Source organism: Megalobrama amblycephala, linkage group LG15, assembly GCF_018812025.1.
Source record: "Megalobrama amblycephala isolate DHTTF-2021 linkage group LG15, ASM1881202v1, whole genome shotgun sequence".
NCBI classification, from domain to species: domain Eukaryota; kingdom Metazoa; phylum Chordata; class Actinopteri; order Cypriniformes; family Xenocyprididae; genus Megalobrama; species Megalobrama amblycephala.
The window spans coordinates 31,131,116-31,145,111 of record NC_063058.1 but is presented as its reverse complement, the minus strand read 5'-3'; the positions used below and the strand labels follow the sequence as shown (position 1 = coordinate 31,145,111).

The following is a 13,996-nucleotide window of genomic DNA, read 5'->3' as shown; positions in this document are numbered from 1 at the left end:
CATTAAATAAATATAAATCTCATGTATTAATAGAAAGATATTCCCACATGACTCCTCTAAAGCTGAATGCACAGTTATGTTCACATTATGTAGTGATACGCTCCTTAAATCATCTTTGAGAGAAAATGAGCCCCTGGTGGTGACCGGCACTGATAACTAGTTAAAAACACCTCATAAACTGGACAAATCATGTTTCTCTGTAAATCTAGTGTTTTTCTGTGATGTTTGTTTGGGGCATAAAATATATCATTAACCTGATAGAAAACAATTAAAGTCTATGAGATGAGCTCAGTAATATAGTCAAACAACTGTGTGTGTTTTTAATCTAAACCTCTTTCACATACTCGATTTATCTTCTCCTACCCTCCTTTGACAATGTAGAACTGAAAATTAGGATTCTCGAGAAATTCCTCACGTCAGCAACCTTTCCTAAAGCATTATTTTGGTAATCCAGTAATCGTTCGATTATTCTAATGATTACTCGAGTAATTCGGGGTTCCAGATATTTAAATACACACAAGTACTAGTGACAATACATTTAGAGTTTGTAAAATATACACTGATGTCTATGGAAGCTGCAATAATAATCCTGTCCATTATAATTAGACTATATTCATATCAGACACATATTACATACTGTGAGTATCACCGTGTCCTAGCCAGATAATATTCATATAGCGATTTGACTGTCCACACTAGACAATGAGAAGCAATAAAATCAATCAAAACCACAGCCAATCAGAGGAGAGTGTGGGCGGGCTCATGGCAAGAGCACAGCAGACACAATGAAATGGGCAAGTACATAGTAAAATTCATAAATATTACACCATTTAAACATCATTTAAAGTACAGACGGAGTGACTGATCCAATCTTCGTCATAAAATACACTTGTTTGTTCCAGAGTTAATTTCGTTGATGAATAATTTTCGTCATAATTTTCTTCAACAACATTTTTTCACAGACGAAAACGAGACAATGACTTAATAAAAATGCATTTTGAATGACTAAAACTATGACTAAAATCTACTCTAATTTTCGTCAATGAATAAAAACGAGACGTAAATGAAAGAGAGGGACGATTTGGGAAGATATCCAGTCAGGACTGCTGTCCTGTGTGGAAGATGCGCACATTTGAAGTGTAACGCGCTGATCTAACCGCGGGAAACGCGGCGCTGTTGCGCCCTCTACAGGCTCGTGCAGCAGCACATGTGACTGCTGCTGCTTAAAGGTGCTCTAAGTGATGTCACTCGTTTTTAGGCCAAAACATTTTTTGTTACATACAGCAAACATCTCCTCACTATCCGCTAGCTGCCTGTCCCCTGAACACACTGTAAAAAAACGCGGTCTCTGTAGTCGCCACAAGCTCCGAAAATGGCAGTAAAAACAAACTCGTCTAGCCTGGACCACGAAACATAATAAACATGCTCCAGCCAATAACCGACAAGAATGATTTGCGAAGAAGAACATGCGCGTTCATGACTGTTTCAGGAAGCACGGAGGGGAGGAGGAGGAGGAGGAGGAGGAGGAGGAGGAGGAGGGAGGGTCTAGCTAGCCTCTGTTTTGTTTGACAACACTTCGAACGTCAACAGGAAGTTACTCCACCCAGGATCACTTAGAGCACCTTTAATGAATAGCGCACGTTTATGCCAAGCGACATTATGAGCTAATGTTGATGAATTATGTCAATGTTTACTACACACTGTTTATATGGTAGCATGTTTTAGACGGTTGTAAGAATGCATATTTATCACCCTCATGAGCAGCTACAGTGCAGACTGCAGACATTTCAGAATAAGAGTCACGTGTATTTCAGGATGGTTTATGATTATTACACAATAAACTGTATTTAATTTAATTTCTATTTAATTCAGAGTAAACTACTGTATCTTCTGTCACAGGAAGGAAAGACTAAGAACATTATTTGAAACATTATTCAATATATTTTACTAGTATAAGGGTTATTATAGTTAACTAAACCTAAAACCAAAGAAATCTTCATTACTTGAAATAAACATTAACTGAAATAAAAAAATAAACATATCCAAAAAATGTAAACTTATTTTATATCATCCATTTAATCTGCGGTATTGAAATAACAAACAGAAATAAAAACTTATAGACATTTAAAAGCAAAAACTAAAAGACATAAACACAAAAAATTACTAAAACTTTTAACTAAAATTACAATGAAAGCAGAAAAACTAAAAATGAAATCTAATTAAAAAAAAATTAAATGAAAACTATAATAGTACCTCAATGATAAGTGTGTCAATCCCTGAAAAGTCCTGATTTTTGCTCTTTCTGTCTTTTTGCACTTGAACAGTCAAAAACCGTCCGCTTTGGGGAGCAAAGTTACAGTTGGGTGAACATAAACAGTTTGGGGAATATCAGATCTATCAGTGTATTGGATCTGTGTATTGTTAGCGAATTGTTACAGCCCTACCTTTAACCATTCGCTCATTCTCAAAAGTCAACTCCTTGTCTTTCCTTTCTTTACACTCTCAGTAGGAATTAAGAATTAACATTAAGAGTCTGTGAGCTTAAAACATGAATACTTGTTGCCTAAATGACTGCACATGTTTCAAATACTTGTCGCTTATTGTTCATCTAGTTGTTCATCCTTGAGAAAAACCACCACTGCTTTGTTCATTCGGGACACAGAAACAATATTTTCATGTCCCACACGTTCAGCCACCTCCAACAGCACATCTTCCACAGACTCTCCATCATTCAGGACGTACCTGATGCTGTGACGGAGTGACAGAGATGACGCCTACACACTCATGTGTGACGCCATCTCATTTTGTGTGTGTGTGTGAGAGAGAGAGAGTGTGAGTGTTTGTAGACCTACACTTTCGTAGTCCTGCTGTCATCATGACCTCTCCTCCATGATCCACACTATAAACACACAAACACACATTAACGTAGATCTGCATCATTCACACACACGTTCAGTTTGTCATTATTAGTGTTTGACATACTTGAGTATCTGCAGTTTATAGTTTGGATCCTCCAGTTTGTGGTTGAGCAGCTGCAATCCTGATTGTCCTGGGTGATTGTAGCTCAGATCCAGCTCTCTCAGGTGTGAGGGGTTTGAACTCAGAGCTGAAGACACATAACCACAGCCTTCCTCTGTCACCATACAGCCAGACAACCTGCAGACACACAACAGTCAGATCATCTACAGATACACAGTCAGATCATTTATAAAAACACACAGGCAGACCATGTTGAAAATCCCTGAGACTGTTGATGTCATTGAAGCCCTGTCCACTTTCAACAGCTGCAGCCTGCTGTGACTTAAATTAGCGACCTTTAAGAAGGCTTGCTTCAGTAGAGTGGTTTACTTCCTTTCCTTGTCTTTGCTGCTCAGGAATTGTCACATGGTGCTGTGTACAAATAAACCAGTCTGATGCACCCATGAAATGACTTATGTACTGTCATTGGTGAAAATAAACCTTTAAAATGGATATTGCCTCAAGGTGTTTTTACTGATGCCCCATTGTGATGCTCCCTCTGTGATTCAGCAGTGTCCTAAGAGTCTTTTACATGGTCCTTCGAGCCGGAGCTGAGCGTTCCAGTGGACCAAGATCAATCAATTAGCCAATGCCATGTATCATTTCGTCAATGTCAAATGTCAATAGATGACGTCATACGGCAATTAGAATATTCATTATGTCATTAAGTTGCATTCGCATTCTGCCAAGTGTCAGCCCTTTACGTTTGTTTGCTTCTCTGCTGCTACCTCTTTGTGCTCACATAATATATTTTAATACAGCCAAATTCCCAATAAAATTCTTTCATCTATATATTTTTCTATTTTGTTGTCAGACAATATGAAATGGTGACTGAAATGTGGCCCATTAAAACTACATATAGGACTCAACATTAAACCTTGTCATGTGCTTGTCCTTTGGACAAATAAATCGGTCATTCATTGTCTGAGTAAAACAGTTGCTTGTCTGGAAAAAAAAAAAAAAAAACAGGATTTTTTATTTTATTTTTTGGTGTAAATATAAATGTATTCTGAAGCAATATCCTTTCAGAATATTCCAGCTTTGACATATATAAATCTGCATATTTGTGATATTTACACTGAGGGCATTTTTTTTTTTTTACCTTTACAAGGGACAATTTCCCCCCACCCAATCCTGTACGATTCATGTAAATGGTATGATTCATCTTTACATTCTTAAATTTGTTCAATAAATTCAATTAGAATAAGACACTATGGGCTGTTACCAATCAAATTAAATAATTTACAATAAAAAAAATAATAAATATTCTGATTTAACCTTGAGTATTAGAGTAGAGAGATTAGATAGCTTTGATATTTGCACCACTATTTACAATGACACTAATAATTCTTAATTTCTAATAGGAATGCAAAATCATGAAAAATCAATCAGTAGTTGATTTTTTTAAATAGATTAACAAGACACAAACCTCTACATTCAATCGTGTTTGTTCCTATTTATTTTTGATCACGGTGCATAAAACGTTTAGTCCCAATGTGCGCACATTTGGAGAAATACACATTTACCTCATATTTCATTAGATAAAACAGAAGCAGGGCCGTACACAGGGTTTCATAATTACAGAGGTCACAAAATGTAGTTTACTAGTCTAGGGGGGTACATGACTTTTGCCCAATTTGCTGACACACACACACACACACACACACAGATCATCTACAGACACACATTAACATTTTGACCATCTAAGTGTACTTTATCCATTATATGTTCTTAAATACCTCAGGATCTGCAGCTGACAGTTTGGACTCTTCAGACCATCAGAAATGAAGCTGACACCAGAGTCCTGTAGATCATTGTTACTCAGATTCAGCTCTCTCAGGACAGAGTTTGAGGATTGTAGAGCTGACGACAAACCGTCACAACACTGAGCAGTGAGATTACAGAGAGCAAGTCTGAAAGAGAGCAGATCAAACACACATCAACAGTCAGATCATCTACAGAAACACATTAACACTGTGATCGGCTGACTGTAAATGATCTCTAATATGTTCTTAAATACCTCAGGATCTGCAGCTGACAGTTTGGACTCTTCAGTCCATCAGAAATGAAGTTGACACCAGAGTCCTGTAGGTCATTGTTACTCAGATCCAGCTCTCTCAGGACAGAGTTTGAGGATTGTAGAGCTGAAGACACAATTTCACAATGCTGATCTGAGAGATTACAGCCAGAAAATCTGGAAGAGATGAAATATTAAAATAAATAAATAAAACAATAAAGACATGTACAGTGGGTTTCCAGTTTTCTGCCCTCAGGATGACATGATCTGAACACTGAATCACAATACAATTTTTTACCATTCAAGATGACATGTTGAATAAATGCTTGATCGGTAGTTTAAGCTTTACAGTGATGAAGAGACAGAGATTAATACACTGAGTCACGAATGTGGAAATCAAATCCTTTAAAATTACGTTAACAAAATAAAAGAGCTCTTAAAGGGGACCTATTATGCAAAATTCACTTTTGCATGCTGTTTGGACATAAATGTGTGTTGGCAGTGTGTGTACACAACCACCCTATAGTGATAAAAATCCACCCACTCCTTTTTAATCCCCATAAATCATAAGCAGTGTCTCAGAACAAGCCGTTTCCAGATCCCTGGCAGTGTGACGTCACATTAGCCACAGGCCCCGCCCACAAATGTTGACAGACACTGAAGTTCCAAAATGTTCCAAAATGAATTATTGATCAAAGCCATAAACAATCACTGTTCAAAACTCTCTCCTTACCTTAGCTTGATTCACAACGGTCAGCTTGTAATAATGATTTATAATCTGATTGATACTGGCAGGAATTCATGGGAAATACGAGTTTGCTGACGTTTGTCTTTGCGTCATTACGTCACGTCAGTAAACAGAAAGGAGTCCTGGCTAGTAGGCTATATGGTGGATACTCCTGTAGCGCATCATTTGTAGCCTCTTCTTACAGCAGCTGGAATGGATTAAACTTGGGATGGAGGCTTGAAATCCAGAAAGTTCAAAACCACAATCATCACTGACAACTGTGGTAAAAAGTAAAAGACTTCAGACTGCAGAGAGCCAGTAAAAAAGAGAAAGTGACCGGGCTCGTGTAATAAAGCTATTTTTCTGCTGGACAGGTGAAGACATTTCAATTGTTCACTGGGTAATAAGGTTACAGTAGCACACGCTCTCGCTTCATCCATAGTTATGAATAATGATAATACTAACTACATACACAGTCACGCAAAGCTGATGATTTTAACATTAACAATTTGAGAACAAAGTATAATGATTTGCACCATTGGCAGAGCGATTTATTGTAAAACTTTTTTTGAGTTTGTCAGAACAAAAGTGGATGACATGTTACTTCTTTAGATGACATATTCTGGTGAAACGTCTTATTTTTGGACACATATAAGACGTTGAATCAGTAATTGCGATGTACAGTGAAGATCCACACTGGTGTGTTGCCAATACTCCTGACAGCCCCCCACACATAGCTGCAGCTGCTCCTCAAAACATTAGATTCATCCGCTGAGGAGCCGTGCCGAAGCACAACCCACGTAATTCCACTAATCACTGCAATAGCAGGTTTCAAACAGAGATGGAGACAAAGAGGCAAAACTTACGGACTGTAGCTTTAAGCTCTTTTAAGTGCTTGTTTAAAAGTCCCAAAATTATATTAACATTTACTATTTATTTCACTATTAATCATCATCTATGAACTTACAGCTCTGTGGAAATTAATTTATGTTTGTGAGTGACTGCATTAATATTTAAAGTATAGTTTTCTCACAAGTGCATAGAAATTAATTGGGCAAAATACACATTATTACACACAATAAACTTGTTTCAATGAGGCACTGATGAGATGTGTGTCAGATTCACTGTAAAAGACTGAAAACAGCACTGTCAGCAGGATTTCATAATAACCTACTCTAAAGGCAACACAAGCTCAACTGACGCTCGAGACAAAACACCGTCGTGCCGCCCACACTTCACACTCACAATTAAACTCCATCTGTGAGATGAACGTGAAAGACTGGAGGTTTATTTATTGGTTTATTCATAAACTTGCACTAAAATAAAAGCATGTACAAGCATGTTTTCGAAATTTTGAATCTGCAACATCAGAAAAAGCAGCACGCAACCACTGCAAACGCAAACGCTGTCAGTAGCCTACTTCCACATAAAGACAGTTTAACACTGAACACACAAAGCACAAGTCTCTAGTTCAATGAGAAACACACAAAAAGCAAATCAGTAGTAGCGGTGAAGCAACGGTTCTCACACCCAAAATCCCGTCACTTGCGCGTGCACAGCTCTCCGTTATAAATATATGGCATGTATAAATATTAGGCACATAAAAAGGTGATCTACGTGACCTCTCCTCCTCGTTCTCTCTCACACACACAGGCGGAGATATAGACGGAGATTACGATCGAGCTGCTATTAGCTTGATTAGCTGCTATTTCAAAAATGGCGGTCTCAAGTTTCTTGTTGGTCATGGTAACCCCGCCTCCAGCAATGTTTCTGTGCTACTCACGAACACTTTTCTTGGTTCGGAGCTGGTGCTTTGTGTGTCAAAAGACAAAGAACTGATTTGAAACTAGGCTCTGGCTCCGAACCAGCACTCAAACTGCCTCGGTGGAAAAGGGGTAAAAGTTCTGTTATAATAAATGAAGCTGAGCAAATCTCCACACACCACACAGCGCTCAAAACGCCGGAGTTTCTGTTCAGTACTAACTTAAACACCTCTGATTGGCCATTGTGAAATCAACAGATATGTCTGTGATTGGCTACATTACATGTAGATCATGTGCCGCTCTTGGTTGGGCCGGTTCCTTCCAAGTAGAAGGAAGGAAAGTTAGTTTAGATTTCAAATAACTAATCGAGTGATAACATTGAAGTGAAATAATTCAAAACGAAATTAATTAAATTAAAAACTAAATACCTCTTTTTCTGTCTAGTTCTCCTATCCGCTTGTTAAGTCATAACGTAAGGAACGCTGTTTCCGGGTCCAAACCTTGACTCGTTTCACTTGAGAATGCCATCGACGGCCGTTTATGAGCGCTATTTATTCATATTAAACATCAATCATTTTAAAAAGTCAGACATTTTAAATACTTACAGTGTACACAACAGTCTCCGTGCTCACAGCGTCACAGACATTAATATTTTAATGAATTATAAAAGATGAATCATTGTCTGGCCATCTGGAATTTTGGTGTGGAGATAAAAGGTTATAATTATAATTTTTTTTGTAGTATTACACCACATTGTGTGTGTATATTAGCACCATTTGTTTTCTTCAGGTATGAGATAGAGCGTTAGGACCCGGAAGCGCTGCCGTGTGACGTCAGACTTAACCCTTTTTGGGGCCCTGGAGAAGTTTTGACATGCCCTGACATTTGTGCTTTTTTCAGTTGTTCATAAACATATTAATGGAAAAAGTGTCATTACACTGTATTCAGCACAAACTAGGCTACAATAATATGTGAGGAACATGTATGTACATGTTTGTGTTTTTGAAGGAATAACGTTTATGCGTGGTTATTGAAAAAACAAAAAACTTAAGTCACTGAAATAAGGCCAAAAAAAGTATATTAAAACTGTGTTCATAAGACTTCTAGGTATTGGAGGTTGTAGACTAGAGTTTTTGCTTCAGAATGAAGTAAAAATTATCCTTCCTACTCCTTCATATAAAACAATAGAGAGATTTAAATTTTCTAAGACACTTTTGGTCAAGAAACACAGTATGCGAGGAGGCGGGAATCCTCATGTATAATGGGTGATTCTCACCTGAGAAGACAAAAGTATTGAATAATAATGACCTGAAATGACTTGCATATTAATGAGGCCTTTCAGTCAGGTAGGCTGTGAAAAAACCCTCTGTGATCATGCTGATAACAGGATTAAAGTCCACTCAGGACAAAAAAAAAAAAACATGATTTTTGTGATCTCATGCATGTACGTATTATTGCACATGATATGAAGAAAATTGTGTATAGGCCTATGTTAAATTACACTACCAGTCAAAGATTGAACACATTATAATGCCATTATAATGTTTTTAAAAGAAGTCTCAAGTCTCTAACCAAATAATGGTTTTCTATTTTAATATAATGTATTTCTGTGATGCAAAGCGTCTGAACATTCCTACCTCTAGGGCATTTCATATAGGCTACTATATTTGTTATATTATAGAGCCTAAATGTTGATGTGCAGTTGACAAACTATACATCATTAAAAAGATCTAAGACTCAAGCTTCACATTTGACTCTTAAAATCTTATATTGACCATAATTTCTTAATATGCTTAAAAGCATACACATTTGGAGAAATATTGATGGATTCTCATATGTTTATATCAATTTTCTATACAGAAGTAATATTTATTATTCTATATTTATCGTCATCATTATGAGCGCTGGATGCTGTGTTTTTAATTCATTTGCAGCCGGAGGGCGCTCTGCCCCTTTTGTCCACAAATGCCTCAGTAAAAGAAGAGGAATATCATGTGACAATCAAGGAACTAACAGAGGCAAGAGATCGCTAAATATGGCTATTCAAAACACTTTTGAAGACAATAAATACACGATTGAGATGATGAATGCATGTATTGACTGAATTTGCGTCTGAATAGCGCTGGCTCCGTGGGCGTGGCCGCATTAGCGGATAATGAGCTGAATCACAGACTTCTGACATGGCTCTCTTTTCATACAGATTACATAAACACAGAAGGTTTGTTTTCGATTTGACTTACATGTTTTAAAACCTGACATCTTAACGTTTTTTTAGACATAAGTGTAATTTTTTTGTCATTAGTATTCACTAAGTTACAGTTCATTTTCTAAGAACTATCAGATTGGAGTTCGTTCAGAGGGAGAGGAGAGATCACGCATCATGTTAGTTTTCTTTATTTTACAAAAAGCACAACATTTTGTTTTTACTCTGAGTGTACACAAATGAAAGAAGATATTCCACAGATTAAAATGGTGTATAACTCTTAATTGTATGTGCAACATTGACGGAGTATTTTGAGTCTCTTTCACACTGATAAGAAAAAACCATGGTGGTATCGCCGGCGATACCTTCAGACCTCAGAGTGTTAACAACCGAATAGTCACGCGCCAGCCCTGCCTATTCTAGACCAGTGGTTTCCAACCTGGGGGGCGCCAGAGTTTATATGCTTTGAGGTCAAACATGAATATGAAAAACCTTTTTGTATAGCTTCTAGGAATGCACCAAATGATCGGCCACTTATCCGAAAATGTTGTCAATTAATTCCTTTGATTCTACATGTGGTCTCTCAGCTTGTTGATCACATAAACCGATCACATTTTTATGACACAAAAGATGCAAGCTTGTTCAGACCAGCTGTGAGAGCCGCGGCAAAAATGAAAAGTCAGCAGCGGCTGGTGTGTAGACTATATAACGCAGTCAAAACGTGTGTATGGATCATCAAACTACTTTATTTTTGTTGCCAGTAGTAGAGATGCACCAGTCTATCCACCATCAATCAGAACCGGCCAGTTCCGTTTTTTTTGTCCCGGACATACACACAAAATGCATTGCAATAATTTCCCAAAATGTACTTTGTGTGGCCGTTAACAGAGGACAGATATGGGACACACTTCTCACGCCAAAAATCCCGTCACTTGCGCGTGCACAGCTCTCCGTTATAAATATATGGCATGTATAAATATTAGGCACATAAAAAGGTGATCTACGTGACCTCTCCTCCTCTGTCTCTCACACACACAGGCGGAGGGTGAACTACAAGGTAAAGCTAAAGAGATGAACTTCCCCTTTAAAAACATTAAATAAATTTCCTTTAATAGTTTTAATTCATGTGTTTTCCAGGTGCATCAAGATGAAAACATCAACTTTTTAGAATGCCGCAAGGATGTAATAATCTTGTTTAATAATCAAATAATCTTGTTTTTGTTTGAAATCTTGTTTCTTGTTACTGTCCCAAACAGAAACAAGATTATTTTCTTACCCCATTGGCAGATAATTTAGCTTGCTTTAAGCAAAATCTTATATCATTTTGATTTTTTCCCCAGAAAACAAGAAAAAATCTTATGTAATTTTACTTATCTAAAAGCATCTTAATTTAAGATCGAAATCTTGCAGTTAGGGCTGTGGCTGGTGTTTTCAACATTTTATAATGTAAACGTAACGTGTAGCATGTAGCCAAATGTCGTTGTGGATTGAAATATTTTAGGGTGATTCTTCAATTAGGGGAACTTTTATGTCCCCAGATTATACATTCATGTTAAAAATAATATATTATAAAATAAATAGTTTATTTATTTAAAATAATATTTATTACACCACCAAAAAATGTTATACACTAAAATCAGTATGATTTCCATTTTTAAAAATGTTTTCATCACTAATATTTGGCTACTCAAGCCTTGTCCCCAACCCAGACTTTAAAACTTGTCTGCTCTGAAAATGTGATAAAATGTTATCAGTTCATTAAAAAATCACAATATATGTTTAAACAGTAACTTAAAAAGGCACTTGATGCATAATTTGGGTTCATATCTGTGCAATTTGTGAATATTTTTAACAATTTAGTATTGTCCACAACAATACTGTCATTACCGCGACAGTCTATGATTACAACAAGGATTTTTTTGAGGGTAAGACTTGTTTATGCCGTAACCATGGAAATGAAGACCAGCAGGGGAGCACATGTCAGCCATGGAAGAACAGTGACATTTGATGTCTGAAAAAGTAAGTAATTTAATCATGAATTCCTTCTGATCATGGAGTAGACTTATTCAGCGTCATTACCATAAATGCTGTAGCAGCAATATTTTGATAAATATATGTATATATTCACATGATTTATGTGTATTTAAAGTTCTTTTTGTACTAGCTGTTGAGTGATGTTAGCAAATCCATGACCTAGCATCTTTTTTTCCTGAAAAAAAAAAAAAAGTCATTACCGCAACACGTCATTACCAACACACAACTTGTTGTGATGGTAATGACAAGTGATGGTGGTAATGACATGTTCTTTGTCACTATCTATATCATATTATGTGTTTATAAATTAAGTTAAAGAAGCATAATAGTGTTATTTTACAATGAAACTTAAATGAGATGCCTTACTTCCTAAAACTATTGTTTCTTATTTTTTAACCAGAATGGCTCCCAAGAAATCAGCTGAAAGGTCTAGAGATTATAAAAAAAAAATTGAAGGAAGATCCTGTAAAATACATGTTTGAAAGCAAACACATTTCATTATACACTGTGTGCAGAATTATTAGGCAAGTTGATTTTCTGATCATATTTTTTTTCCAAGCACATTTTACCAATTCCAATCCACATCAATCTTAAGAACTACTATTAATATTGTTTTTAATAATTTATAAGTGATGTATAATTGTTCATGAAGGCTGGAAATGAAAAATGCCTTATATTCAGGTGTGCAGAATTATTAGGCAGGTTTTCTTTTACAGGCAAAATGAGCCAAAAAAAGAGAGGGTCATACAAAAACAGGTGGAGAAGAAAAGACACATGTTAACTTCAAAATAATTAAGAATTAAGGTGAAGAATTAAGTGTGAAACCATCAGGAACCCTTTAGTCTCCAGCGCCACCATTTTCCAGAACTGCAACCTACCTGGAGTCTCCAGAAGTGCAAGGTGTCAGGATCTTAGAGACTTAGGTTAGCTAAAGAATCCTAAAAAATGATCCGCTCTTAGTAAGAATCACAAGCTGAAGTGTTATAAAATACATGAAGACTGGGTTTTTATAGGCCTTATAGACAGACAGCTTGAGAGTGACTCCTGAAGGACCAGCTCCACATCCTCTTGTACCACTGTGTGAAGAATTTATCCAGAATCTGGCAGTAAGTTTTGGAAGATCATTTAGTCCATCTCTGCAAGATGGACATTTCAGGATAAGAGATGGACTAAAAGTGAACTCCCACACCTTACTAAAATAATATTGTATGGTTTCTTCATGATTGAAATAAACATGTTCAAGTTGATGGTTGTGTCATATTTATATATATCTCCTCACATCTGTCCATTTCTTTCAACAACAGAAGTCATTATTTAATCCTTTAAATTTGCTTTATGTATCAGTGCACTTTTCATTTATGTCATTACCAAAACACTATGTCATTACCAGAACAGTATGTCATTACCGCCACGTTGCTTAATTTACAGAAAACATACCTTTAAAACTGTTTTATGTTCAATCTTGAGGTGCTACATGAAAAGCCTAATGAAATACTCATCCACCTATTCAAAGAAAAATATCTAAAATTAATTTTCCAGAAATTAAACAAAAGTGTGCTTTGATGAACACAGAAAAACACATTTTGATGGTAAGAACAAGAAAATATATGTAATTCGCTGAATGGAAACATTTTGTTTTTTATACGTATTGTTGAAGGTTAACAATGTTTACAAGATAAATGAGTTTAAATGATCTCCTTGATACATTCTTTGCATTATGATACTTTTTGATGTTGTGATGGTAATGACGTTTTGCAGTGCCAGTTGGCAAATAGATATAAAATACTCAAATTATATTTAAGCTCAGTCGTGGCCATTATTATATCTTTACATCAAAGCATGTAAACATTGTCATGACATAATTCTAACAAAATTCAATCAAATTTCATTAATCAAAATGTAAGATGGCAAAATGGCCCCCAATTGAAGAATCACCCTTTAGCATGTCTTACGACGCTACATACAGAATGTCAGAATATATATTATGTAAATCGTTTGAATGTTATATAAACTATATATTTGATACTGTTCAGCTCCCGACAGATTAAATGTGTCCAATGAAGGTAATTATAAATTCAAAATGCCACCATTGTATTTTTATTAAAGCCACGTAAATTAGATGGCGCTGTGGGATAGCGTTAACATGGCCCAACACTGCGCAACGAAGAAGGCGATGGGGAAGGCGGAAAGTCTCATTTAAAAATACCCGCTTTTTTGTTTCTCGTCACTTTAAC

At 36.3% G+C, this 13,996-nt stretch overlaps 1 protein-coding gene across 4 annotated transcripts in view; it reads right to left on the bottom strand.

Moving 5' to 3' along the window:
- Positions 1 to 13,996, bottom strand: part of LOC125247875 (NACHT, LRR and PYD domains-containing protein 12-like) — a 220,444-nt gene that overhangs the window by 41,543 nt on the left and 164,905 nt on the right. For 2 of the 4 annotated variants that reach the window (XM_048159406.1, XM_048159412.1), the window contains 4 exons: positions 5,039 to 5,212; positions 4,758 to 4,931; positions 2,983 to 3,156; positions 2,853 to 2,899 (listed from right to left, as the gene is read on the bottom strand). The exons of 1 other annotated variant lie outside the window; for it this stretch is intronic. In XM_048159406.1, the coding sequence (XP_048015363.1) occupies positions 2,853 to 2,899; positions 2,983 to 3,156; positions 4,758 to 4,931; positions 5,039 to 5,212 (569 nt within the window). The remainder of the gene's footprint in view (positions 1 to 2,852; positions 2,900 to 2,982; positions 3,157 to 4,757; positions 4,932 to 5,038; positions 5,213 to 13,996) is intronic. One more of the 4 variants, XM_048159413.1, reaches the window with a different exon arrangement.